The 23,215-nt window shown below is 39.1% G+C and overlaps 1 protein-coding gene across 2 annotated transcripts in view; it reads left to right on the top strand.

The window, feature by feature from the left end:
* The first annotated feature begins 6,295 nt into the window (after positions 1-6,295).
* Positions 6,296-23,215, top strand: part of LOC111156916 (leucyl-tRNA synthetase) — a 71,971-nt gene continuing 55,051 nt past the window's right edge. Inside the window, exons 1-6 of one of the 2 annotated variants that reach the window (XM_022518052.1) lie at positions 6,296-6,666; positions 16,411-16,529; positions 19,432-19,519; positions 19,880-19,960; positions 22,004-22,141; positions 23,008-23,169. In XM_022518052.1, the coding sequence (XP_022373760.1) occupies positions 6,661-6,666; positions 16,411-16,529; positions 19,432-19,519; positions 19,880-19,960; positions 22,004-22,141; positions 23,008-23,169 (594 nt within the window). In that variant the 5' untranslated portion in view covers positions 6,296-6,660. Of the gene's footprint in view, positions 6,667-6,802; positions 6,956-16,410; positions 16,530-19,431; positions 19,520-19,879; positions 19,961-22,003; positions 22,142-23,007; positions 23,170-23,215 lie in introns of those variants that run through there. The other variant, XM_022518053.1, reaches the window with a different exon arrangement.

Below are 23,215 nucleotides of genomic sequence, written 5' to 3'. Positions count from 1 at the left end.
AGCCACCCAGGTGTCCCAATCCTCAGTAAATATTAATAAATGACTAATACAACATTACAGCAATATTACCAAATAAGTACTATCCTAAAGGGGTCAAATGATTGGCCCAGGGTCACACAACAAGTTTGGAATAGAGGTGATGGAAGGGGTTCATGATTCAAAGCCAATCTAACACTAGAGCCTGCATTCTCAGATGCTACATGGAAGAACATCTAGAAAAAGATACTGACTTCTGGACACTAAGATGTTGAGAGCTTGACAAAAAAAAAAAAAAAAAAAAGCAGGCCTATGGTTGTGCCCCCAATTTACATAGTTCAGAGCAGTCCCATTTCATTGATACTGTAAAAATAGGGATCTTAAATGTCATAAATGTGCAAAACAAATTTTCAAAACATAGTCCTTCGTGGGCACCTGGGTGGCTTAGTTGGCTAACCATCCGACTCTTGATTTCCACTTGGGTCATGATCTCCTATTCCTGAGATGATGCCCTGCATCAGGCTACTGCTGGGCATAGAGTCTACTTGAGATTCTCTCCCTCTGTCTCCATCTGCCCCCCCCCAACTCACTCGTGCTCTCTTGCTCTCTTCAAAAAAAAAGTATATATATAAATATATGTGGTCCTCAAAATTGGAATCTCATTAATTAATAATTGTTTGTATTTATTAATAATTTTTTATTAATTTGTATTTAGGTTGTATTAATTAATAATTGTTCCTTTGTTTTTTCTTCTCCTTTTCTTTCTTCCTTCCTTCCTTCCTTCCTTTCATTCCTTAAGGAGCCCTAGGACTGCTCCACAGTGATGATGGTGAAGGTGGTGACAATTTGAATAGGTAGGCTATTTAGGAACTACAAGCAGTGTTTTGATGACTCAGGTGTCACGTTTCCCATACGAGCCCATGACACAGCTGGCAATGCTTTGTGGAATGTTGACAAGATGGCAGGCTGAAGCTTGTGGTTCCTGAGTCTGGATTGGTATAGCACGAGTGAGTGATTGCTAATTCCTGAGAATTACAGGTATCACCACTTCAGGAGAAATCTAGGCAACAGAAGTTTATAAAAATTTTAGTACCTATGAAGTGCAACTTCTCTAATTCGGGTACATTTGTCTTAATATCTAAGTCTCCCTAATTAACATGGCTACATGTTCTTAGCTCATGTCAGTCAGATTTAGAATTTCCCTTTATTATTTCCTTTTGAGCTGCTATAACAAAATACCACAGGCTGGGTGTCTTATAAACGATAGAAGTTTATTTCTCATAGTTTCAGAAACTAGGTGTGAGATCAGGGTGCCAGCATGTCTGGTGAAGGCCCTCTTCTGGGTCCTACATTTTTGTTTGTTTACTCACAAAGTGGAAGTGGGTGTTGAGCTTGTGGGTTATCTTTTCGTTTGTTTTATTTTGTTCAGGTTCTTTTTTTTTTAAAGATTTTATTTATTTCTTTTAGACAGAGAGTGGAGAGAGGGGCAGAGAAAGAGGGAGAGGAAATCTCAAACAGATCCCCTGACGAGCTTGGAGCCTGATGTGGGGCTTGATCCTAGGACCCTGAGACCATGACCTGAGCTGAAACCATGAGTCGGATGCTCAAGCAACAGAGCCACCCAGGCACCCCTGGATTCTCTTTTATAAGAGCACTAATCCCATTCATAAGGGCTCCATCCTCCCAAACTAAGCACTTCCCAAAGGTTCTACCTCTTAATACCTTCAGACTGGGCATGGGGATTTCAACATATAAAGTTTGACACAAACATTCAGACCCAGCACTGATCAAACTGGCTTCCAGTATTCTCCACTTCTATTTCTTCCTTCCTTCCTTCTCTTTAGCTTAAAATCCTTTAACATTCTCTTGCTATGAACCAGGCACTGGACTAATCAGCTTGCTTGGTGTAGCTCATTTTATTCTCACAGCAAGCTCAAGAGCTAGGTATTATCATTATCCACATTATACACCTGAGGTTCTAGAGTCCCAGGGTTGAAGGAGCAGAGAGCTAGCATGAGACAGAGCCTCAATTTAGACCCAGGCATCTTACTCCAAGCCCTTTGACCACAACCACCACACACTCTTCCTCTGCTGCCCATTCACTGTCAAAGGTTGCACACAGAGCAACTCCAGGAACAGCTAATCCCAGAAGTCCTAGAATGATTCTTCATTCTTCTCTTCATACTGATTGCTTTTATCATTACAAAAAAAAAAAAAGTCCATTCACCATTCAGAAAGTATAAAAATTAAGATAGAATACTAGTATAGAGGTTTAAAAAAGCTTTTTTTTTAAAACATTTTTTTTTTTTTTTTGGTAAAGATTTTTATTTATCTATTTGACAGAGAGAGTGAGATCACAAGTAGGCAGAGAGGCAGGCAGAAAGGGAGGGGAAGCAGGCTCCCTGCCGAGCAGATAGCCTGATGCCCGGCTTGATCCCAGGATCCTGAGACCATGACCTGAGCCGAAGGCAGAGGCTTAACCCACTGAGCTACCCAGGTGCCCCTTGAAAACCATTTTTAAACAAAAAAAAAAAAAAAAGTTTGAAAAATCATTTTAAAAATAAAAGGTGTCTGATAGGATAGGGAAGTAACCGTATTTGTTGAATGCTGCACACTTGTAGAACAGAAGTATTAAAAGAAGTGCCCACAATTACTTCATCTGACTCTGTAATCTCAAGATAGGGAAGTCAGGTACATATGCATGAAAAACAAACACAAAGAGACTCAGAGACAAGCTAAAGGTAATTATAGTTTTATGGATCTAAATTGAGATGTGGTGATTCAGTTGAATTTACTAGAGTGACTGGTGGGGTGAGTTTGGACAAAAAAAATTTAAAAAACAAAACAAGAGGAGGTGAGTTCTGTTGTGGAGTTTTGAAGAATGAGCAGATTGGTCCGACAGTTGGAGAAGATGTATCATACTACTCTATGGTGATAAGTAGCTCAGTTAGGTTAGGGAAGAGATTAATATACAGAACAAGTAAGCTTTTCTGGTTTTAATCAGACTAATATGTATAGACCAATTTTCCTAAAATAATAATAAAATAGCTGACATCTTAAAGTTCTTACTATATGCCAGGTGTATACATATATAAGTATATATGGTTTATATACATATTATTATATGTATACATATTATATACATATTATTTCTTTAAGCCTCATAGCGATCCTATGAGGTACTTATTTTTATGACTCTTGTTTAACAAAGTGGTTAATTGAATCACCTGAGGTCACCCAGGTAATAAAATGATGAACCCGGTCTGATTCAGAGCCTGAATTCTTTTCCACTATGCTACCTTTCTAAGTTCATTTATCTAGAAAGGGTATTCCATATGGCATAGCAAAGAATTGACAATTCTCAATTAAAAAGCTGTATTACTAAGGTGTAATAAATTTCATTCTCTAAATATCTTGAATCTGTTTACCTTTCTCTACGTTGACTGCCATCACCATAATCTAAAATGTATTCACCGGGGCGCCTGGGTGGCTCAGTGGTTAAAGCCTCTGCCTTCAGCTCAGGTCATGATCTCAGGGTCCTGGAATTGAGTCCCGCATCGGGCTCTCTGCTCAGCAGGGAGCCTGCCTCCTCCTCCTGTCTCTCTCTGCCTGCCCCTCTGCCTACTTGTGATCTGTCTGTCAAATAAAAAAAAAAAAATCTTAAAAAAAAAATGTATTCACCTCTTAGCTGGACAATTGCAGAAGCCTCCTTCTTCCACTTTTGCTTTCTTCCAATCCTTCTTCAGAATGAACTCTATAATACATGGGACCATGTCCCTTCCTTGCTTAAAACACTTCCATGGGCCTGCATCTCTCCGTTTGCTTCAATGTTTGCCTCTTCCGCTAGACTGCAATCGCTGTGAAGAAGGTGACTGCACCTGTCTTGTTCAAGTGTTGTCTTTCCAGGGGTGTCTGGCTAGTGCAGTTGGAGGAGCAAGCGACTCCTGATCTCAGGATAGTGGGTTCAAGCCCCATGCTGGGTGTAGAGATTACTTAATAAACTTTAAAAAAAGTAGTGCATCTCCAGCCCCTAGCATAGTGCCTTGTACATAGTAGAAGCTACACACATTTTTGTTGAAAGAATGGAATCCAAATGACCCTTTAAAAAAAAAAGAATATTACTCATTTACATAGGAAATGGGTTATTAGGGGATAGGAGACGGGACATTTATTTTTTTAAAAGATTATTTATTTATTTATTTATTTGACAGAGAGAGATCACAAGTAGGCAGAGAGGCAAGCAGAGAGAGAGAGAGAGGAGGAAGAAGGCTCCCTGCCGAGCAGAGAGCCCGATGCAGGACTCAATCCCAGGACCCTGAGATCATAACTTGAGCCGAAGACAGAGGCTTAACCCACTGAGCCACCCAGGTTCCTCATGGAGATGGGACATTTAAATAGGGGATAGATTTTTCATAGTTTTTAATCACGTAATGCCTGTTTATTTTCTTTGACGTCTCATGCCCTTTAGCCTGTAGGCTCCATAAGGACAGGAACCATGTCTGTCTTGTTCCCTACTGTATCCTAGCTCTACGTCAGACTCACAGGAGGTAACCAATGAATATCTATTGTATTAATAATTTCAATTACCAGTGTGAATTGAAAGCTGATGAATCAAAGATGACAGTACTGGTAAAGGCAGAATTGGAACAGGAAACTATAACCATAGTTATGGGAGCTGTGGAGGATGAGGATTCTTTTATTCATTCAATAAATGTTCATAAGGCCCCTACTATGTGCCAGACTCTGCTAGGTAGCCTCTTCTGTCATGTAGCTTCCAGTCTAGTGATAAATAAACAGGCAGTTAAAATTCAATGAGGGATGCTTTGGTGGCTCAGTTGGTTGAGTGTCCAACTCTTGATTTTTGCTTAGGTCAAGAACTCAGGGTGGTGAGATCAAGCCCTGCCTCAGCCCCAAGCTCAGCAGGGTGCTTCAGATTCTCTCTCTCTCTCTTCCTTTGCACCCCTCTTCTGCCCCCTGTGAAGGTGCATATGCTCTCTCTCTGTCTCTCAAATAAATACTTGTATTAAAAAAAAAAAAATCGGTAGAGAAACTTCCCAAGGGAAGGCAGGAAGTGTGTGCTTCAGGGAACATTTAAGAGGGGAGGACATTTAACCCAGACTTGGGCTGTTAGGAAGTATATGTCTAAATTGTTAGGAGCTAAAGTAAGAAGATATGATGGAGAAAAGTGATGGAGAGTACGTGTGTGTGTTAGAGCTCAAAGGCAAAAGAGTTACTGGTAGTTTCTCCATAGCCTGTTTGCTTGTTCACATCCTTTCATGCAAAAAATTTTATTTTTTTGAAAGATTTTATTTATTTATTTGAGAGAGAGAACGAACGCACATGCAGGGCAGGGGGGAGAGGCAGAGGGAGAGGGAGAAGAAGACTCCCTGCTGAGTTTGAAGCCCTATAGGGGACTCAGTCTCAGGACCCTGACATCATGACCTGAGCCAAAGGCAGACACTTAATGGACTGAGCCACCCAAGTGCCCCTCGTGCAACAAATTTTATCAAGTCCATACCATGTGCCAGGCATTATTAAGCTATTATTAAACTTTTGTCTCATAATTAGTTGTTGAAAAATATAAATATACATATACACATATAATTTTAAAGTAATTAAATTTATTAAAGTTTTTATTTAATTTTTTTTTTCTTTCCCTTAGTCCTTTAGGAAGACCCATTTCTGGGCTTGGCGCTGCACCTGTCCCCGGTAACGGCTTTGTAAATGTTTTATAAATGTTTATTGAATTAATAAATAAATGCACGTACCTAATCTTACCTCAGAAAGTAAAAACTTTGGATCATTGCTTGTCAATTCCTCTTTCTTCCTATGGTGGAAATGTTCTGCATCTGCGCTGTCCAATGATACCGTAACCACTAGCCACACGGACTATCCAGCACTTGAAAAGTGGCTAGTGCGATTAAAGAACTCAGTTTTAAATTTTACTGGATTTTAATTTAAACGTGAATAACCACATATGACTCGTGAATAACGTTTTGGACCCCTCAGTCTTAGATGCTAGTACAGTTGAATAGTGTGAGCTTGGCACCGAAACTCGGTAGGTTTCAAGCTTCCGCACTTAAAAACAGAGATTGTTAATAAATGGTTATAAAATGTCTGGATTCCGGGCTGTTGAATGCCACCAAGAGTAGTAAATATCTGTGCACAGTGGCAAGCCATAATTAGCATCTCAGTCACTGAAGACTAATAAACCTTGCATTCTGGCATCCGGACAGACGTCCAACCCAGCGCCGCAGGGTGAAAAGGTTGAAGGTCGGGGAACTCAACCTTAGCCAGGGCGCGCTCTCGGCAGCCTGCAATCCCGAACAGCCTCATGGACTTTGTAGTTCAACATGCCAGTGACATCACTACCTGTGTGTCACCATAGCGTGGCCCATTGCGACAATTTCCGGTAGCCTGTTGCTCTCTGGGAATTGTAGTCAATAGATGTCTGCTGGACTTGGGGTCTAGCGGTCTGGAAACTACAATTCCCGGCGGCCTCCGAGATGCACGACGCGGTAGTTCTCAGTGAGTGGGCGATTGCCTCATCAGGTGTTAAGTGTGTGCTTCAGTGTCGTGGGAGGCCTTTTTGCCCCCCAAACGGAAGGGAAAGGTGGTAATCTCTGCTTTGACAGGATCACCGAGGTCACTGTCGTGGGCTTGCAGAGTTGGCTGGGCGGTGCCATGGCGGTGAGTTCTGGCGGGAAGAGAGTCGGCTCAGCCCGGCGGTGGAACCTGGCTGAGCTGTCGGCTTTTTCCAGAAGCTAGGGGCTCCATGTGGTAGACGTTGTCCTGAAGGGAAAAATCCTTCTCTGAAGAACGGGAATGCCTTGACCCCACGCTGCGGATGTGGATGTTGTGCGGTTGTGCCTTTTCTTCCTAGCTGTTGAGCCAGGAAATGATGTCTTCAACTTTACATCCTACTTAATTTTATGTGTGTTGATTTCACCGAAGTGTCTAAAACCTATTTGGAGAGAGAGTAGGTAACCTTATTCCTCCTTTTAACAAAAAATTATTGAGCGCTTCCCCGTAAAAGAGTCACAGATCTCTACATTCATGGTGTTTTCATGTGTGTGTGAGAGTTAACATACTAAAATATGTCAGGTGCCCATAAGTGCTATAGAGAAAAAAACAAAAACAAAAACAGAACAGGAAGAGGGAGACCACTGAGTGTGAGGTGGGGTAGGGTTGTAGTTTTAAAAAGGTGATCAAGAAAGCCTTTGCTAAGAAGGTGGTATTGTGGCAAAAAGGAGGTAAGGGAGCAAGCCAGGCAGCTATATGGAGGAAAAGATTTGCAGGCAGAAGCAACAGTATGAGTGAAAAGCTAACAGACTGAGCCACCTAGGTTCCCAGAATATGGACAACTCTTGAGGAATTTTATAAAGGAGAGCAGAGGAGTGGGGTAATAGGTGAAAGAAGGGGACTTTCCCTCCCTTTTTTAATGGTGGAAGAAATTACACAATGCTTGTATGTTTATGGGAATTACCCTGTAGAAAGGAAAAATTGATGTGCTGTTCCAGAATAGAGTAGAGGGGTTGAGATCAGATGCATCAGTGGAGGGGTTAAGCAGGACTACACTCATCTGTGTAACAGGAAAGAAGACAGTTTGGGTACACATGCATGTGGGTAAGCAGATGTGATGAGGAAGACTGAAAATTTTCTGTTCGCTTCTGTTTTCTCATTGAATTAAGAGGCAAGATTACCGGCTGCAAGTAAGGATGGGAGACGAAATGTTGGAGGCTTGAGAGAGAGGCTTGTTTGGGACATTGCTGTCAGTAGAACTTCCTGTGATGAAAAGTTCTGTATCTGCACTAATTTGGTAGCCACTAGCCACATGGCTCTTGAGCACTTAAAATGTGGCTGGTGCAACCGAAGGACTGAATTTTAATATAACTTTAAAATTAAAAAGTTACATGTGACTAGTGGCTACTGTATTGGACAGTATACATATTAAAGCTTGAGAAGCACTAGTCTAGAAGGAGTTAGTAGGTTGATTTCAGAAAGTAGTATTGCTGGGCACACTTGACATTAGTGGACATGAATTTAAATTGAGGCCAGTCAGCATGGTTGAATTCTTATCTCCTGCCCCTTTCAGCTGCCTGCTTGAAGGAAAAGAGCAGGTGCCTAGGAGGGTTGGAATTTTGCCATGCAAGAATGGTAAAGAGAATAGTGAAGGAGTGATTATATAGATGGATTTAAGGGATGGAAATAAGGATTTGGGGTGGGAGGGACCTAAGGATTAGTGAAAAAAGGTCATGATCAATAGGTCCTGTTGGGGTTGAAGAATTATTGGAGTTGGAATTCTAGCAGAGTTAAGACCAATAATATCAATAAGTAACATTTCTTATGTGTCATGCTTTGTGTTTAGCATTTTTTGGGAATTGTCTCATTGAGTCTTCACACTAATCTACTTGAGTTAGGCACTCTTATTTGCAGTTTACAAATGAAGAGACCCGGGCTTAGATTGCTTAATGAACAGGTCCAATTTCTCATAACTAGGGCATGAAGAAAGTGGATTAGAAGTCAAAGAGATTGACTTACTTCTCAGTCGCTATGTTACCCTGCTTTTCAGGAAAATATGTGCCTTCTGAGTCCTGGTCCAGGGCTTTTTCTTCTGTAACGTGTTGCTTGATGACTCCCCACCAGCTCCACTCCCCCACGGTGATATCCTTAGCTAATGTGGAATTTGCAGGTTTTTCTCTATTTTTGGTGTTAATGGGAATGGCTTTTCAGTTTGAAAGATTTTAATACACTCTTTTCTTCTTTTTAAGTTTTATATATGGAAACTGGCAACATTTCTGGTAGATATGATTGTTATACTTTATTCACTTCTTTTTTAAAATTTTTTTTAAGATTTTTATTTATTTATTTGACAGAGATCACAAGTAGGCAGAGAGGCAGGCAGAGAGAGAGGGGGAAGTAGGCTCCCCACTGAACAGAGAGCCCTACGCGGGGTTCGATCCCAGGACCCCGAGGTCATGACTCGAGCCGAAGGCAGAGGCCTAACCCCCTGAGCCACCCAGGCACCCTGACTTTATTCACTTCTTGTCCTCTGAAAATATTCAGGTTTTGCACTGTCATGATACGGGACAGACATTAAAGTTTGTTTTATTGGAAGAATCCAACAAGAACTCCCTTTAGAAAGAATAAGTAATAATAAAAATAACAAAATGTACTGGTTGCTTATTCTGTGCCATGCATTAGTGTTTTACATAATTTTTCAACAAAACAACCCTGTAAAATAGGTGCTGTTATTATCCCCGTTTTACTGGTGTGGAAAATAAGGCATCATATCTACTCAGAGGAGGAATTAGAATTCATTTGATCCCATTCTGGAGCCCATTCTCTTAATCTTTGTGCTATCGTGCTACCCCCAGTTGTAAGCTAATTGGAAAATTTCTTTTGCAAACCCTCCCATAAAGAAAGTTTTCTCTTTGCAGTGGAAATCTTACCAGTACTGAAGTGTGTAAGACAAAGAGCATGTGATAGCATGGATAGAATATTAGTTTTTATTTTAGAATTGGGTATATAAACACCAAACTATAATTTTCTTTATATCAGAATAGTATTTATTTTTTAGAGCTTTTGACAGTTTTAATTCTTCTAATTATATATCAGACTTCTAGGGGTTGCGATAATAAACATAATAGCCAACTTAAAAAAATACTGTTTTTAAACTTGCATCTGCAAAGTTTAAATAGTGAACAAAACAGATAATAATAGTACTAAGTATTCCGTATACCCATCACCCAACTTCAATAATTGGCAGTTCAGGGCCATCTTGTGTCATATATCCCTCCCTTGTATCCTGTCCCTGCACCCCTCAGGATTTTTTAGGGAAGTTCCAGGCATCATATGTACATGTTTGACATATTTTAGTATAAGGTTTTTACATCAATATATAGTTTAGTTAGTTTTTTTTTTTTTAAAGATTTTATTTATTTATTTGACAGAGAGATCACAAATAGGCAGACAGAGAGGAAGGGAAGCAGGCTCCCCGCTGAGCAGAGAGCCCGACGGGGGGCTCGATCCCAGTACCCTGGGATCATGACCTGAGCCGAAGGCAGAGGCTTTAACCCACTGAGCCACCAAGGCGCCCCTTAGTTAGTTTTTTTAATGTAATGATAACTTTCCTTAAAACATAACCCCAATGCTATTTTCTTTTCTTTTCTTTTTTTTTAAAGAGTTTATTTATTTATTTGACAGAGAGAGATCACAAGTACACAGAGAGGCAGGCAGAGAGAGGAGGAAGCAGGCTCCCTGCTGAGCAGAGAGCCTGACATGGGGCTCGATCCCAGGACCCCGAGATCATGACCTGAACTGAAGGCAGAGGCTTAACCCACTGAGCCACCCAGGCGCCCCCCAAGGCCATTTTCATGCCTAATAAAAATCACATGAGGTTTAGATGTCTCTCTCTCTCTCTCTTTTTTAAGATTTTATTTATTTGACAGAGGTCACAAGTAGGCAGAGAGGTAGGCAGAGAGAGAGGAAGGGAAGCAGGCTCCCTTTTGAGTAGAGAGCCTGATGTGGGGCTCAATCCCAGGACCCTGGGACCATGATCTGCACTGCAGGCAGAGGCTTTAACCCACTGAGCCACCCAGGCGGCCCTCCAGATGTCTCTTTGTGGTATTTTTTTTTTAAAGATTTTATTTATTTATTTGACAGACAGAGATCACAAGACAAGAGCTAGAAGATGGCCAGAGTCCCAGGAGAAAGCAGAAACAGAAGTCAGAAGTTGAGGGTTTTTGTCCTGCTTGATCAATTGCTGACACCACGATCTCAGAGCTTCCGATTTATTATCTTTGAAATGATAGCTGTTGGTCTGCCCACTTCTTAGGGTTATTGTTAAGATCAAAAAAGTTAATGTTCATTGAAGTTTTAAGCTGCAGGATACTATGAATATAGGAAAGAGTTATTACCTAGTTTAGGGGTGATTTTGTCCCCCTGAGAAAGTTTGGTCTGGAGACTGTTTGGATTGTCACAAGCGGTGGGTGTGCTGCTGGCATCTAGTGGCTAGAAGCCAGGAGTGCTTCTAAGAATCTTACAGTACACAAGACAAAAACACAAAAAATTATTTAGCTTAAGCTGTCAATAGTGCCAATGTTTAGAAACTGATCTTGGCAAATAACCTTTTAACTAATTATTATAATCAATTGTTTAGCTAAATAGCCACTGAAGAAATTAAGGCTCAGATTGATAAAGGGATTTCCCAAGGTTATACAACAAATTGGTGCTGGGGCCAAAATCAGATTTCATTACAATTGACTTTGATGTTTTGAGGAGCAACTTTTTTTCTGAGAAGCAGAAACCTCAAAGAAGAGTTTTTGTGTATTTAGTGTGATCAAAACAATGAAAAGAAACATGTAGTTCTTTTTTTTTTTTTTAAAGATTTTATTTATTTATTTGACAGAGCTCACAAGCAGGCAAAGAGGAAGGCAGAGAGAGAGGGAAGCAGGCTCCCTGCTGAGTAGAAAGCCCGATGTGGGGCTTGATCCCAGGACCCTGCGATCATGACCTGAGCCGAAGGCAGAGGCTTTAACCCACTGAACCACCCAGGCGCCCCAGAAACATGTAGTTCTAAATAAAATTTGTGAAGACTTTTGCTTTCATGTTTTTCTTTAAAGTGGGTAACATGGTCATTTTTTTTTTAATATTTTATTTATTTGTCAGAGAGAGAGAGGGAGAGAGAGCGAGCACAGGCAGACAGAGTGGCAGGCAGAGGCAGAGGGAGAAGCAGGCTCCCCGCTGAGCAAGGAGCCCGATGTGGGACTCGATCCCAGGACGCCGGGATCATGACCCGAGCCGGAGGCAGCTGCCCAATCAACTGAGCCACCCAGGTGTCCCAACATGGTCATTTTTAAGGAGAAAATATTTGTCCTGTAACTTCTTTGTCTGTGGCATTGTACTTGATGCTGAGGTGACCATGAAAGTTCTGGAAGTCGCTGTCTGCTGTCAACTGGGTAAATGTCTTAGGAATCATTTGGTTGCATGCAGTGGAAGCCAACTCAGGTTGGTTAAAGAGGAATTTAGTAACGATATAGTAGGATTTCATGTCATTCATGACTATAGGGTGGAAGGTACAACTAGGCTTCGCGAGCTAGGCTGCGTTGGTATAAAGGCAAGTATGTTAATATTATATTTATAATAGTATATGTATTTGCTAAATACATATATTAAATATGTTAAAGTTTTATTAATATATTAATATTAACATTAATCTGAAATAATAAAAATAATATTAAATGTATTAAAGTTTCTTCAACCTTAAAGTTTGCTTTTTATTTCTGATTTTAAAATAAATTAAAATATTTTTGTGAGTCCCTATAGCCTAGAGAGTTTAAGGAATTTGTCTAGGGTTCTATGGGAAACCTATAGACAAAGGATTCTGTAGGCAACCTAGGCACTTTATTTACAGGTTAAGTCAACTGTTAGGAGTTGTACAGGCTGTTTTTTATTTTTTTTTAATTTTTAATTTTAAGATTTTATTTTTAAGTAATCTTTACACCCAACATAGGGCTTGAACTCCCGACCCCGTGGTCAAGAGTCACATGCCCTACAGGCTGAGCCACCCCACCACCCTGGAGTTGGCAGGCTGTTGTTGTAAGGGCTAGGTGGAATCTTCTGCCCAAAACTCCTTTGCTGGAACATAGGTCCAATCTACCCGGTAATTAATCTGGAAACAGAAGAGTACCTAATGCACTACCTTAAATAAGACTGGGCATTTGCTGTTGAGGAAGAAAGAGAAGGAACAGGTATTGGGTAGGTGATCTGCTGTCTCTGCCATAGCTTCTTTTCAGATGGTAGTCTTTGTATATTATTATTGAAAACCAACCGGTTTGCCTGTATAGAAGTAGAGAGGCTTGTAACTTACAGGTTACTTATTAGGAGGAGGGTTTTGTAGTAAGAAGGAGCAAAGGATGAGGGTCTGAATGAAGGTGGCTAGCCACAAAAATTGAAAGGAGTGAGTAGATGAAGGCCCTTATTCTTTCCTGGAAAAGGAAATCACCATATGCAACCACACTTACTTCTGTGGAAATTCTTGGGAAAGAGTCCAAATTGCTAAGTACCTTGATTCACATGTGCACCTAGTTCCTAGTCTGTTATTTTTTTTTATGGCCATAATATGCAAAAGTGGGCAGTGTATTATTATTCACTTCTCTTTTAAAATTTAAATATTCAACAGATATTTGTTGAGAACCTGCTATAAGCTAGACCTTGAGGGTATAATGAGATACAAGTTACTAGTCCCCAGCATGACCAAGCTCTAGTAGTCCTGTGAGGAAGACAGACAGATACCAGTACCACTGTGTGATTCGTGCTAGCATAGGGGAAATATTGGTAGGTAGGAACATATTAAGAAGGGCATATCATGACCTCTTGGTGACCAGTGCAGGTGATTAGCTGAGACCTGAAGGATGAGAGAGCGAGCTAAAATGATTGGTGAGGCATGAGGGCAGAGAAAATACTATGAACAGAGAGGCTCAGGTGAAGGAAGGAGCTTGGCACTTTTGGGAAAATGCAGATGCCTTGATGGGCCTGCAGTGGGGGAATAAAAGAAAGGGGAGGAGGGTGGGATCTGGCAGAGATTAGACAAGAAGGGCCTGGAGTGCCAGATTTTACAGACTAGACTATCCTGACAGCTGCAGAGAATCTCTGAAAGGGAATTGACTTGATCAGATTTGTGTTTTGATAACATTTCCACTTACAGCAATTATGATCTGGTCAGGATTTATAGAAACAAAAAATTTCCTTGTCACTTTCATTTTCCTTTGGTTACTGGAGAAACTTGTTATGTCCCTGATATATTTTTTTTTAAGATTTTTTTTTTTTTTTTTTTTTTTTTTTTAATTAAACTCTACACCCAATGGAGGGCTTGAACTCACAACTCCAAGATCAGGAGTTGCATGCGCCACTGACTGAGCCAGCCAGGTACCCCCACGACTTTGCAAGTATGGAATTCTTTCTCATTTCCTCTCTACCTTTGTAGCAGCGTCCCTTCACCTCCTTATAAGCTGACTTTTCATCTTTCTGTTGCTTGTCCTTGTCCTCTATCTTAAACATGCTTAAAAAATAGTAAATCATTCTTTGGTTTAAAATGTAGGGACCTGGGGCACTTGGGTGGCTCAGTTGGTTAAGTGTCTGCCTTTGGCTCAGTTCATGATTCTGGGATCCTGGGATAGAGCCCCTCTATGGGGCTCCCTGCTCGGCGGGGAGCCTGCTTCCTCCTCTCCCTCTTTTGCTCCCTATTTGGGTATGCACTCTTTCTTTCTGTCAAATAAATAAATAAAATCTTTAAGAAAAATTCAACAGCTTTTAAAAAAATGTAGGGAACTGAAAATAGTAAAACAGCTGACAACTTTATAGTAGATTACTACTAAATTTAAATTTTAGTACTGTTAGTTATTTTTATTACATAATACACAAAGTATATTTAAGATTGTTATTGGAGAAATAGTGTTAAGGTTGGGGTTTTTTTTGACTGCACAGAATTCCTTTTTGCAAAGTGCTCAAATTGTGTAACCATTTAGAAAACAACCAGGAATCCAGTATATCTGTGATATGACTAGAAAGCATTTTGTTTTTTAAGTAAACGCTACATCCAGTGTGGGGCTTGAATGCATGACCCCTAGATCGAGAGTCACATGCTCTACTGACTGAGCCAGCCAGATGCCCCACTTTTTTTTAAGTAATTAAAATATATGTATAAATATATATTTAAGTAAGCTCTCTGTCCAGTGTGGGGCTTGAACTCACAACTCTTAAGATCAAGAGTTGCATGCTCTACTGATTGAGCCAGCCAGGCACCCCATTGGGAAACATTTTTTAAATTGTTTGAAAGGAGAGAGGGAGGCACGATTAAAGGAGACTGAGTTGTAGGTATTAAGGGACTTGGCAAGGTCACCTGTTGAGTAGGTTGTAAAAGTATGAGTAGAGTCCAGGGGCGCCTGGCTGGCCCAGTGAGTGGAGCATGCGACTCTTATCTCGGGGTTGTAAGTTTGAACTCCATGTTGGGTGTAGAGATTTTTCAGAAAGAAAACAACAAAAAAACCCCAAACTTAAAAAAAAAAAATGAGTAGGGGCGCCTGGGTGGCTCAGTCATTAAGCAACTGCCTTTGGGTCAGGTCATGATCCCAGGGTCCTGGGATTGAGCCCTTCATCGGGCTCCCTGCTCTGTGGGAAGCCCGCTTCTCCCTCTCCTACTACCCCTGCTTGTGTTCCCTCTCTTGCTGCCTCTATCAAATAGATAAATAAAACCTCTAAATAAAAGTACGAGTAGAACCCAGATATTTTCTCATTTGAAAATGCTGCAGAGGAGCGCCTGGGTGGCTCAGGGGGTGAAAGCCTCTGCCTTCGGCTCAGGTCATGGTCCCATGGTCCCAGGGTCCTGGGATCGAGCCCCGCATCAGGCTCTCTGCTCAGCAGGGAGCCTGCTTCCCTTCCTCTCTCTCTGGCTGCCTCTCTGCCTACCTGTGATCTCTGTCTGTCAAATAAATAAATAAATAAAATCTTAAAAAAAAAAAGGAAATGCTGCAGAATCTGGAAATGTTAGCATATAAGAAGGGGAAGAAAACCTGATTTCGCTCAAAGTAACTTTATGCCATAAAATAAAATTTTGGAAACGAAATATGTTTCAAAACAGAATTAGATTTGTGGATGGTCCATTGGTATTCGGCTTTCACACTTGCCTGTTCTGTGAATGTTTATTCCACTCCAGCTTTGGCGTACTTGGTTTTAACAGCTAATTTTTCCCCCTAGAATCAAAACTGAGAAAGAAGCTCTAACCTTCCTTTTTTTCAGAGATAGGGTGATCATGCATGTACTTTGCTTTTGGTTTCCGTTGAAACTGGGATGATGATATCAGTGTTGCTGTGTGGATCTGATATTAGTAGAGATATGCTTGCTATTCTCTGTTTCATTTTAACTTCACATTAATAGTCTATTAACCATTTGGAGAGAAGTTCTTCATCAGTTTCCTTGAGGGGGAAAAAAAGACATATAGATGACTAATCCTCCCTTAGCATCTTCCCACTGGGTCTCAGCATCCTTCTTTGGTGGGCATAATTGCAGCTTGCCAGCGTGTACTGCTCCATCCTGTACTTTTCTAAGTATTTATACATTTTAACTAAATAGGAGCAGTATCTGTTTGACACCCGACTCTTTTCGCATCTGATTTTTCGACTCTGTTTGAGTAATCTGATTTTTAAAAAGTGTTTCAGAGCTTTTTATATATTTAAGTAATTCATTAACCATCCCTTTGTGGTTTAGTGTGGACAGATAGTGATAACCCTAATTTTTAATCATGTTTAAAATTCAAGATAACCGTGGAAAAATTGCCTCTCAGTAAACAGCTCAGTTCTGTGTGAGCCCACTTTTTTTTAAAGCAAGCCTGTCAAAGTATAGAGTGAATAATTCTTTCTCTTTTGTGTCCAACAGGAAAGAAAAGGAACAGCCAAAGTAGACTTTTTGAAGAAGATTGAGAAAGAAATCCAACAGAAATGGGATACTGAGAAAGTGTTTGAGGTCAATACATCTAATGTAGAGAACCAGACTAGGTGAGTAATACTTTGTGAAGTTCTGCACCTTGTGTTTCCAAAACCATTGGCTGCAGAAACCACTTTGTGGAAAGGATAAGGCAGATTGTATTTATAATGTCTGAAACAGGCTGAAGGAGGTAACTTCTACGTCTGCATTTGAAATGAGGATCCTCTTTCCTTTGGAATTCTTTTTTTATTTTTTTAATTTTTTTTTTAAAGATTTTATTTATTTATTTGACAGAGATCACAAGCAGGCAGAGAGGCAGACAGAGAATGAGAGGAGGAAACAGGCTCCCCGCTGAGCAGAGAGCCTGATGTGGGGCTCGATCCCAGAACCCTGGAATCATGAGCTGAGTGGAAGGCAGAGGCCTCTACCCCCTGAGCCACCCAGATGCCCCTGGAATTCTTTCTTTCTTTCTTTATTTTATTTTATTTTATTTTATTAATTAATTAATTAATTTAATTTATTTGACAGAGAGATCACGAGTAGGCAGAGAGGCAGGCAGAGAGGCAGGCAGAGAGGCAGGCAAAGAGAGAGGAAGGGAAGCAGGCTCTGCGCTGAGCAGGGAGCCCTATGCAGGACTTGATCCCAGGATCCTGAGATCATGACCTGGGCGGAAGGCAGAGGTTTAACCCACTGAGCCACCCAGGCATCCCTGGAATTCTTTTTTTAAATCCATTTTTAATTTTTTTATTTTGAAAGTGAGCATGGGGCACGTGGTTGGTGCACTTGGTTAAGCGTCCAACTCTTGATTTCAGTTCGGGTCATGATCTCAGAGTTGTGAAATTGAGCTCCACATTGGTCTTCCTCAGAGTCTGCTTAAGATCCTCTCTTTCCCTCTCTTCTGCCCCTCCCTCTGTGCTTGTGCTCTATATCTCTCTCAAATGAATGAACGAATGAATGAATGAAATATTTAGAAAAAAAAATAAAGTGAGTTCTGTGCCCATTGTGGGACTTGAACTCACAACCCGGAGATCAAGTGTCCACGTGCTCTACCAGTTGAGCCAGGCAGGTGCCCCTTCCCTAGAATTCTTTTTTTTTTTTTTTTTTTTTAAGATTTTATTTATTTACTTAATAGAGATCACAAGTAGGCAGAGAGGCAGGCAGAGAGAGAGAGGGGGAAGCAGGCTCCCTGCTGAGCAGAGAGCCTGATGTGAGGCTCGATCCCAAGACCCTGAGATCATGACCTGAGCTGAAGGCAGAGGCTTAACCCACTGAGCCACCCAGGCGCCCCTCCCACAGAATTCTTAAAGGACTTTTTCTACATAAAGTTTTTTTTTTTTAACTTATATTTTTTGTGTTTAGACAAAGGAGAGTGTTTTCAAGTTTTGTCTTTGATGACTGATGAAATCATTCTATTAGAGATTCATATTCTAGTGATGATTATCTCCAGAGACACAAAGTATAAATTTTGAAGGGTTTCTCTATTTGAAGGTCTTAGTTCAAAAATACTATATTGCCTTGATGTTAAGCATCAGTTTTAAGACAGTCCACAGATAATGATTATGATACTGGGAAAAGCAAAAATAACTGCTGCAAAACAGTACTGTAATAAATATATGCATCTTTTATAAGATGTATCTCAATTTCAGGTATGTTGAGATGTAGAAGAATGTCTTATAATGAGAAAATACATTGACAACAATTATAGTGGTAGCTAATCTTGAAAAGTTATTGTTTAGTATGCAAAGAAATTAGGAAATATGACATTTTTAACATATTCTCATTTAATATTTTTAATCCGTTAAGATTAGCAATACTTTATCCTTATGTTGTAGATGAGGAGACTGAGGTACAGGGAGGCTAAGTAACCAATTCAAGGTTGCATAACTAGGCATTGACAGGGTCTGGACTACTTTTCAGGACTTTCTAATTTTCTCCTTGTTATGCAGCAATGCTCTAGTGAATTTTTTCTTTTTCTTTTCTTTTTCCTTTTTTTTTTTTTTTTTAAAGGAAATTAAGAGTGTTGTAATGTAAAGTCTTGATATTATTTAAGCTATTGTTTGAAGCTTTTGTTGGTTTTAGAATTTTGGACGATTTTAGGTAAGATACATATGTATCTTGTAATATTGAGGGTATTTTACTATTTTTTTAAATTTATTTTTTTAAAGATTTTATTTATTTATTTGACAGACAGAGATCACAAGTAGGCAGAGAGGCAGGCAGAGAGAAGCAGTGGGGGGGCGGTTAGGGAAGCAGAGCAGAGAACCCAATGTGGGGCTCGATTCCAGGACCTCGGGATCATGACCTGAGCCGAAAGCAGAGGCTTTAACCCATTGAGCTACCCAGGCGCCCCAAAAGGGTATTTTATTTTACCTGACGGACTTTGACTTGCTTTATATATATGTCTAATGAAGGCAAATCTTGTTCATTCACTAAAACATTAAATTAATCCAGTTTCCTAAGAGTTTTAAGATTATCTTCAGTAAATTATCTTTACTCAGCATTTTGGCTTAAGTTAAACCTCCATTATTTGCTGCAAGGATATTTATTTCTTTAATACCTACCTATAAATATATTATTCTTTCTAAATCAAAAGTAAGTTTCAATTTAAGAGGACTTTTAATTTCCAGACTTATACATTTAATTTAATTTAATTTTTAATTCTTTAGTTTTGAAGATTGTATTTATTTATTTGAGAGAGAGAGAGAAAGAGCAAAATCAGGGGAGGGGGCGGAAGGAGAGGGAGGACCAGACTCCTCGCTGAGCAGGGGGCCCCATGAGGGGCTCGATCCATCCCAGGATCCCAGGATCATGACCAGATTCCAGGGCAGATGCGTAACCACCACATGCCTCTTAAATAATAAAATTTAAACAAGTTGTTTGTAGTTTGCATTCCCTTCACCCCACCCCTTCACTGTAAAAGGAACTTAACATTTTTTTTCTCTGTACTTTGTTTTTTACATGATTGTTTTGCAGCAAGGGCAAGTACTTTGTAACCTTCCCATATCCGTATATGAATGGGCGCCTTCATTTGGGACACACATTTTCTTTATCCAAATGTGAGGTAAAGTTTCCTCTGTGTTTAATATAATGGGGTGGAAGGTCTTTGATAAATACTATTTTGAAGAAAATGGCATATGTAGAATTTATTTCCTGTTAAGAGAACTTAGAATTCCTTATTTAAACATAATTTTAGTATTTTACTTCTATTAAATATTCTTTAATTTGCATATGTGGTATGTAATAAGTAATTCCTAGGATGGTGAGAAGACAAAAAAGGAATAGTGGGCAGAATTTTGGAATGACTTCCTTCTAAAGAAGGAGAGGAAGAGGAAAACTAAGCTGATAATCTTTGTGAAATGTCAACATTATGTATTTGTCTAGCATTTGAATTTGTAATTTAAATTTAGTTTGCTTTCTGTAGTTTGCTGTAGGATACCAGAGACTGAAAGGAAAAACTTGTCTGTTTCCCTTTGGTTTACACTGTACTGGAATGCCTATTAAGGTAAGATTGCTTTTGGGATTGGTTTCTACTCTTTTTAGCTTAAAGCAAATGTAATGTCCAATTTACATAGGATTGAAATAGGATTTTCAAATACTTATGGATCATATTGCAGTGTTCTTTTTTTTTATTTTATTATTAGGATTTTAAATTCCTTATTTTTATATTGCAGTTTTTTTTTTTTTTTTAAAGATTTTATTTATTTATTTGTCAGAGAGAGAGAGAGCGAGCACAGGCAGACAGAGTGGCAGGCAGAGGCAGAGGGAGAAGCAGGCTCCCCACAGAACAAGGAGCCCGATGTGGGACTCGATCCCAGGACGCCGGGATCATGACCCGAGCCGAAGGCAGCTGCTTAACCAACTGAGCCACCCAGGCGTCCCGATATTGCAGTGTTTTTTGAAATTAGTTGAATTTACTATTGTAAAAATTAATTTTTAGAAGATACTTGAAGAAGTGCATAGAAGACACACATTAAGGTCTAAGTGATTGCTAAGTAATTTTGATATCTCTGTTGGTGACCTTACGTATTAATATTTCAAGTTAGATTGTAACTATTAAGTAAAATAGCATGATGTTTTATGCACTTGTGATATATAGCATATCAGCATCAAGTAGTTTTTTTAATGTGTATTAGCTTTTGGTTTTTGTCATATCATATTTTCATCCTGTTTACAAAGGTCTTCATTTGTCATAAATGTGTATTAGAAATAATTCTAAATAAAGATGGGGCCAGACAATTAGAGTTGAAAGGATTTCCGAAATGCAAGAGGGTTGGGAAATGTAACTGCCATTTCTTTTGCTTCTCCATCCTTTTATTTTGAAAAATGTCATACCTGCAGAAAAGATGCAAATGTTGGGAGAATGAACACCATATGCCTTTCACACGTCATTACCAACTGTTACCATTTGCCATAACTGCTTTAGTTCACACACGTAATACGTGCACACTTTTTTCTCTGTCTATAAACTCACTGAAAATAGGTTGCACCCATCATGTTGTGCCACCTCCAAGTACTTTAGTATGTATCTTTGTCTCATGTCCCATCCAAGAAATTTAACATTCATATAATATTACTATCTTCATCTAATCTCTAGTCAGATGTTTCTAGTTGTTCCAGAATGTTCTTTCTGGCGGTTTTTTACTTTGTGTGCTGTGGATCACACGTTGGATTTTGTTATCAGTTCTTCTTGGTTTCTTTTAGTTTGTCATGACATTGATATTGTTTGAGGGTTTAGGCCAGTTATTTTGTAGAATGCCCCATCATCTGAGTTTTCCGATTGTTTTTTCATGATGAGATTTGAATGAAATATTCTGACAAGAATACTATATTGTGAGGTATAAATCTTCTGCTGTACCATATCGAAAGGCATATTTTGACAGTTTGTATAACCTTGGATAAACCCCTTCGTCTCTAAGTGTGCATTTTCTAACTTATTTATTTTTTAATTTTTTATAAGATTTTGTTTATTTGTCAGAGAGAGAGAGAGGGAGCATGAGCAGGGGGAAGGGCAGAGGGAGAGGGAGAAGCAGGCTCCTTGCTGAGCAGGGAGCCCCACACAGGACTCGATCTCAGGACCCTGGAATCATGACCTGAACTGAAGGCAGAGACATAACCGACTGAGCTACCCAGGCGTTCTGCGTGTTTTCTAACCTAATGCCTCCTGTCTACCTTGGAGGCTTGAGATGATGAGAGAAGATATAAGACAGTCATCTTTAAATTGAGAAATACTATTATTCATGTTATTCAAAATGATAACACTATATCTTATATATCTTGGTGCCTCTGATGCCTAACATACAGTATACTACATTGAGTACTTTGAATGCTGAATAAATACTTGCTGAATAAATGAAGTAAAAATACTAATTTATAAATTAGTGAATTTTTACACACATAAATTATATCATTTGAGTTTTCTGTAATGAATCACATGTGTATAGATGTGTTGTAGAAAATCTGTCAATTGTAGTTAGCCAAAGAAATACCAAAAAAATTGTTTCTACCTTGAATGTTGAACTTCACTCTAATGTTGTGTTTGTTATAGGCATGTGCTGATAAGCTGAAAAGAGAAATAGAGCTTTATGGTTGCCCCCCTGATTTTCCAGATGAAGAAGAGGAGGAGGAAGAAATCAATGTTAAAATAGAAGATGTAATAATTAAGGATAAAGCTAAAGGAAAAAAGGTTTGGTGGTTACTAGTGTTTATTTTGGTTGAAATTTCAAACTTACATTTGTTTAATTTATATTTTGTATTCCCAGTACCTGACACATAAAAAGTACTCAGTAATTTTATTTTTATTTTATTTATTTTTATTATTATTTTTTTTTAGTATTCAGTAATTTTTAAAAAGTAACAAAGTCAAAAATTATCTGGTGTTTTGATGGCCTTTTCCCCCTTTTTACTTTATTTTGAAGTAATTTAGATTTAGAGAAGGATTGCAAGGTAGAGCAGAGTTCCCTCATAATCTTCACCCAGTTCCCCTTATTTAACCATGTATAGTCCTCAGAACTGAGATATTAACATTTGAACAATACTATTCACTAAACTACAAACTTCATTTGACTTACAACGGATTTTCATTGACATCCTTATTCTGTTTGTAGGTCCAATCCAAGTTTCCATATTGCATTTACTTGTCATGTCTCCTTTGTATGTCTCCTTAATCTCTTCTATCTTTGGTTGCCTTTTTGATACTGGTAAATGTTAGAAAAAGAGAAAACTCTTAGTAGCTTATTTGTAACTAAAAAATAATACATGTGGTATTAGAAAAAGGAAATAGAGATTGGTGCTGACATCTTATCTTTGATGATAATTCTTTATTGTTCCAGTGATTTAGTTATTTCTCATATCAGAGTCTTAGTTTTAGACTGTAAAATTTGTAAAAACTGTACATCTAAATTCATTAGTATTCTGACATACCAACAGCATGTTTTGGAATGTAAAAAATTGCCAAATCAAATTATTCACTTAAAATTATTGCAGTCCTAGAATTTGCTAACCAATTTTTGGTTGATCTTAATGGAGTTTGCTTTTACTGGTTATTTTCAGAGTAAAGCTGCTGCTAAAGCTGGATCTTCTAAATATCAGTGGGGCATTATGAAATCCCTTGGTTTGTCTGATGAAGAGATAGTCAAATTTTCTGAAGCAGAACATTGGCTTGATTATTTCCCACCACTGGCTATTCAGGATCTGAAGAGAATGGGTTTGAAGGTATGTCCATCACCCCCATAGTTTAAGAAAATGTGAAGAATACATT

The sequence above is a fragment of the Enhydra lutris genome, unplaced genomic scaffold (genome assembly GCF_002288905.1).
Source record: "Enhydra lutris kenyoni isolate GAN:26980312 unplaced genomic scaffold, ASM228890v2 scaffoldscaffold50, whole genome shotgun sequence".
NCBI lineage: Eukaryota > Metazoa > Chordata > Mammalia > Carnivora > Mustelidae > Enhydra > Enhydra lutris.
Note: the sequence above shows the minus strand (reverse complement) of the source record. Positions and strands in the feature narration are given on the sequence as shown.